This window comes from Mercenaria mercenaria, unplaced genomic scaffold (genome assembly GCF_021730395.1).
Source record: "Mercenaria mercenaria strain notata unplaced genomic scaffold, MADL_Memer_1 contig_5009, whole genome shotgun sequence".
In the NCBI taxonomy this organism is placed as follows: domain Eukaryota; kingdom Metazoa; phylum Mollusca; class Bivalvia; order Venerida; family Veneridae; genus Mercenaria; species Mercenaria mercenaria.
Window position 1 is genome coordinate 66,687 of NW_026463287.1, and position 6,000 is coordinate 72,686.

Below are 6,000 nucleotides of genomic sequence, written 5' to 3' on the forward strand. Positions count from 1 at the left end.
ATGTGTCATTTTATTATTGTCTTCAGTAAAGCATTTACCGTACATATAACCTAACAATCATTGCATTTGTCTCATAATGATATGCCATTGTTTAATCAATATTTCCTCAAGTAGACAACAAAAAATGCAAATATAAAAGATACATATGTAAAAGTGCAAAATACCTACATCGGTTTTGCAGACGCCCATATGGTATACGTTTGACTTTTCGTTGATAGCTCAGCACAATAAGGAATACCCGAACAATCTTCGGCATGTACTGGGTTAAAATAATCACTTTCGGGAAAGAAAGCCGACTAACATCAGAAATAAAGAACAGCCAAGTGCAAATGTGACATCAGACTGAAAGATGAAGCCGAGATAGAATCATAAATTAGTTTAATTTCTGCTTTATTAGCACACAAGTTATATTTGTATTTTGAAATATTGGAGGGTAAGGTGGATGGGGGGTGCAATTCTATACTTCGCCCACCCCGGCTCCTACGCCTATCGATTTCAATATAAGGCACTTTGTGTGAATTAGACTGTGTTTACAATAATGTGCATTCATATTACATGCATCGCATAAAAGTGTAATCATATTATTATATGATATAAGTGATGCCCAAGTAAACTGCCTGGCCTCGCACTATTTCGGGTTTACATCCTTTCATTGCAAAGCGAAAACGCACATTGTTTAATTAACAAAAACAACAGGCAAACAAACACAGAAGAACCATGACTGTGTGTGATTCTTCTTTAAAATTCCAACTTATTCATATCCCTATTACGGCAGCAAGAGAAAAACATTATGCCAGGGGCGTAGCATGATCAGTTTAGATCTCAAGGGGAGCTCTTTTTCCAATTTTATTTGTTGTATACAAAAGTTGCATTCACTTTAGCGTTAATTTTCGTATAAACAACATTGCAGTAATAATATCAATGACAGTCCTTTCTGCGAGATTGCACGCGTAATCTGACGTCCTTCACCAAAAAACATGAACAAAATGGCCTCGTTCCAAAATATTTCAAAATTGGACGCCAAAACTTCAGAAAGAACATTTAATTTTAGCTTTAACTAATTTTTCTGATGTCAAAGATCACAGCTGAATCGAGACGACTATATAAATTTTCACACGAGTTAAAATATTTTAAATAAAAACCAGGAACTGTATTTTTATCAGTAGGTAAATTTTTAGTTGAACATGGCCGGGTCTTTTGGACTGTTCTGTTATAAGATGACAAAAAGATCGATATCTTGACATTTAGTTTGATTTCTTATACTCCTGGAAAGCAAATCAGTTATTTTTGTAGCAAGCTGTCGTAAAATGTAAATATAAGAAATGAAACGCACAGAAAATAGCATTCAGTTCTTAAATAAAGTACACATGTGTACATACGTGTTACAACGGAATATATGCAAATCACCTTGCAGTAAATACTCTTAACTGTCTAGGAACTGATCGACTGCTGAGGACAAACTTTGACTTATGCACAATTTCAAAACAGACAAAATGATGAAGCTATCTGAACAGATTCTTATTTCATTCTTCAAGTACATGAACGGTAAAACTCTTTTTTAAATATTGCACTTATAAGAATATGTTGTAAGCATTATATTGATTTCTAAACCAAAGTAATTACTAAACGTTATTGTTTGCCATCTGTTGCATGTTTGCGTGTTGCATGTTGCATTTTAATATCACAATCGTCCTTGCCATGAACATTGATTTTCAAAACTTACAATTTCCGTCAAATGTATCTCTACATTCTTGGAAATCAAGTAAATGATCATACACAGACAAAAGCCTTGTGACAGATGTTTAGGCATCATCTAAATTCGCGAAACGATAATAAAGGAAATGTGTAGACGACACTAGTAATCAAATATTTGCTGTTTATGAGCATTTATTACATATGTGTATCCTAGGTTTAAAGAAATCGAGGTATTACCGTATTTCAAAGTTATTGAGGTGTATGATGTATAATTATTTCGTGCGTTAAATAATTTTGATTGATGTATTTTTTTCTGCAATAAATTTTAGGAAATGGGTGTCAGGGCATAAGAAGAAGGTGACTGATGTTGAAACTTGGTTTCCTTATACTACACCCTCCCGCGACAGAGTGAACTAGGGTTGAATTGGTGCCTCGCAACATGATGACGCGGAAAGTATAACCGTATGTTTCCCATGTAGAAATTAATGCATTGATAGTTTATATGACTGAAGTTGAGTGTTATATTATGTTAATTTATGAATCTGTTCTTTTGATCCGTTTTGGTCTCTTTGATTATGGGATAGATAATTTAGTTTTGTTTGATCATAGCAAATTAGGAAATAATGCATGGGAATAATAGTTGTTACAGACACAGTTGTTTATCCTTCTAAATTTTACTAGCGATGGACAATTGCCATTCAGAAGACTAGTCTTATGGTCAGTAGCAGCTATAGTATATATGCATCTGAAATCATATGTGTATTTAGAATTTTAAATGTACTTAGATTTAGATAAGTATTTACAATAACAAATGTAAGTGGAGCAAGAAAAAACAAAATTTAGAAATTTTGATAAAAGAGCGATAGCAGTCTGCCGTCACAAAAATTATAACAAAGTCAAAGACCAAGACAACAGCATACTCATATGCTATGACATTGCCCCTACCTCCATACCCACTCCTGATCAGCTTTTTATTGCTTCTATGGAGTTTTCAGCCTTTTTTATTTTTATTTATGGATTTTAAATGTTACTCGGCCGATTAACCGAGTATACCCCGCAACGCGCATGTATGTAGTAATCAAGATTATGCAAACCAAAAAGCACCAGATCTAGGTACAACTAAAGTTTACTTTTAGCTCTCGTAACGGTCGCTAATAAACAGATGCCTCAGGAATATGTGGTGTGTTACTTGAAAAACAGATTTGCGAACTGGTAACAGTGTACCAAAATTGTTCATTATCATCTTTTCTATGTTTTGATGATTTACTAGTAGGTTAAAACTCTCTTTTTACCGGGTTTATCAGATGTAATAGATAATTGACTGTGTGTGTTTGAACTGAATGGCTTAAAAATAGAATCTGTACAGAATGTTCCAATGTTTTTGTCGATGCTGGAAAACTTGTTTTACACCCGACGTGTAAGATGACTCATGAATGAAAATATGACACTTAAGTAAAGAAGTACATTCGTTTTATTTTTTTTCCTTTATGTTTTCTGAAGAGTACAGCATACAAAAAAGGAATTAATCACTGGTTGTAGGAATGAATTGTAATATCCGGCACTCGGGTAATTGTTTTGCGTTACCACTACAGAGCATCGTTACCATCTAAACAGTAACCCCCAAGCCGGATATTTCCATCTGCAACTACGATCAGTTATTGCCTTATAATCTGACATCAAGGAGAAGAATACTTTCAAGGAAAATGAAATCACGTTCGTTCTTTTATAGCACTGCTTTTTTCTTTACTATCTCAAATTAACAAACTTGGGGGCATATGAAAATTTTCCAGATAATGCCATACGTTAATGCTAGTTGAACGGAAAACTTGATTTTAGAAGGAAAAACAACCAGAAGTGCATTCACATTAAATTGTGTGCATTAATGGTAGATATGATGTTAACGTAAACCATGGTCGACATTCTATATGAGAGATAAGGCCCGGCAAGTAAGACACAGAACGGCACTTGATTGCATTGCGTAGCAACCCACTCTAAATTGCGTTGCGTTAGGTTTTCTGCCGATTTTACTGAAATAAACCCGAATAGGTCTATGAAAATACACATGCTTTGTTTTAAGAGGACGCCCTTAAGATAAGAAGTGTTTAATAATAACTTGTTCCCAATAAGCACTATTATAATATATGATGAGATACTGTCAAAAAACTGACACAGATTTCATTCCCCCGCCGGACAGTACAGAAGTGTTTAAATAAACGGCACGATTTTCAACTAAATGGACACATGTGCTAAGAAACGGAGACATTTGCGCTCCAGTAGCATACAACGGGTAGAAATTCCTTTATATCATGCTACAAGACCGAAAATTTATACAATCGGATATATTTCTCCATCTGGTCTGCGTAAAATTCACCGCTCAAACAACGTTGGAACCACTTTATCTGAAAAAAAAGCTATTACCAGTGTGATCCTGATCAAGTATGGCTGCAAGGCATCAATGTCTATTATTGTCATGAACAGAGGTAGATGGTAAATTGATTAAAATGATACTACTATATCATTTGATCTTGTCGAAGTCCTAATGTGTTATAAACAACTTACATCGCTAAACGTGAGAGTAGTTTTTATTATCAATGTAATTTCAATAAGAAAACTATTGCCAAACTAGCAAGGGCGCTGTTGTAAAATAACACAATAGAACCATAAATTTGGGGAAACCTTTCAGTAGGTATATTGTACATCTTACCTTTGGACAATAGTAGAAGACAAGTTACGATTAACGTAAATAGACAGAACAGTTTTGTGCGAGGATTATTGAATGCCATTTTTCTTTTTAAGGAACTTCAGGGTATATCTGAAATACAAAATAAATACAGTTGAATATACATACCTCTACATTCATTGTACGTTATAAAATATTTAATATTTTCCTGACCCAATGCCAATGAATTTTAGTTAGACAAAGATAATTACATATGTGTTTATTAAGTATTGCACAAAAAGTCTAAGAAGTTTGAATTGGTAACGTTTAATTAAAATTCTTAGTAAACTATTTTGTTAGACATTCCTGTCTTCTGCAGAATAAAATGCTGGTTAAACTTTGAAAACTGGAAACATATGCATGAACATAGCGACAAAAGATCATTTCATGTTACTGGAAAGCGGTTTTGGATTGGTTGATAAAGGTGTGTGGAAACCCGTAAGAGTCAATTAGACATAGCTGATTGTATAAAAAGGTAATATTTACAATCATAAAATTAGTGTAAAAATCAAGAAATACCATATGTTCTATAAAGTCTGGATTATTACATAAGTATTTAACTTAATGCATGACTTATTTGACACTACAGAATTATAAGTGTCAGTGGGCATTTGGTCTCAAAATGCCATTCAACAAATAGGGTAGGAATGTTTGAAGAAAAAATGCAAAAATGGATCATTTAAGTCTACATAGAATTACTATTTTGTTGTGTCTGACATGTTACCTTATCAAAGGAATCACATTTTAGTTGCCATCTCTGAATTTTGGTATTTGTGTTATGTGCTCGATTTATTATTTTTTATGTTGATGCCTCATTGTTTACTGTAAAGCTTGTCCGAGTTTGAGACATCATGTGTGTCAATTAGTTATTTATATTTTATGGTTTTCCCGAAGGTTCCATCACAATACTGATAAACCGGGTGTTTACATTATTCTAAAGTCTGGGTTATTCTTGAATTTTGCAAAATTTTCTATTCATCCTTGGTGATACATTAAAGTATTGGAACCTTCCCTGATGCTTTAAATAAGAAGCTGTCTGAGGACAGGGCAGAGTAAGATAATAAGATCTTATTGAAAAACTGTCCGTATTTCTTAACAGCAAAATATCATCAGTTTGGACATTTAACATTGGATGGATATACATTAAAATTGTGGATTTAAAAAGATATATGTTAAGAGAGAATTTATACTCTTTGGATATATTACATTCAGTTTGGAATTTGAGAGGAATCTGAAATCATTACAGATATAAATTTGACCAGGACAGGACTTGGACTATTTTTGTGTATTATAATTTAATTTTACGGCTAGATAAAATTTGCAAGGTATCTAAATTGTTACTTTTCAAATTAAATTTTGTTATTGTTAATAGTAGCTGGGTTTTTTTTCTGTTACCTTTTGTGTTTTAAATAACAAGCAACTGTAACCCGTAGACCTGGCATTTGACAGAGTCTTTTTTTATAATGGAAGACTACTGGTGCCAGACCTAAACCGAGACTTATCGCGAAACACCGACTGCATTGATTATTCTAGTATAAATATATTATAGAAATGAAACGAGTCAAGGCACTTACGTAAATAGGAAT

At 33.3% G+C, this 6,000-nt stretch overlaps 1 protein-coding gene across 1 annotated transcript in view; it reads right to left on the reverse strand.

Annotated features, from left to right (window-relative positions):
- LOC128554399 (uncharacterized) overlaps positions 1-4,507 on the reverse strand; it is a 47,131-nt gene extending 42,624 nt beyond the window's left edge. Inside the window, exon 1 of the mRNA XM_053535677.1 lies at positions 4,400-4,507. Coding sequence (XP_053391652.1) covers positions 4,400-4,478 — 79 coding nt within the window. The 5' untranslated portion in view covers positions 4,479-4,507. The remainder of the gene's footprint in view (positions 1-4,399) is intronic.
- Positions 4,508-6,000: the final 1,493 nt, after the last annotated feature.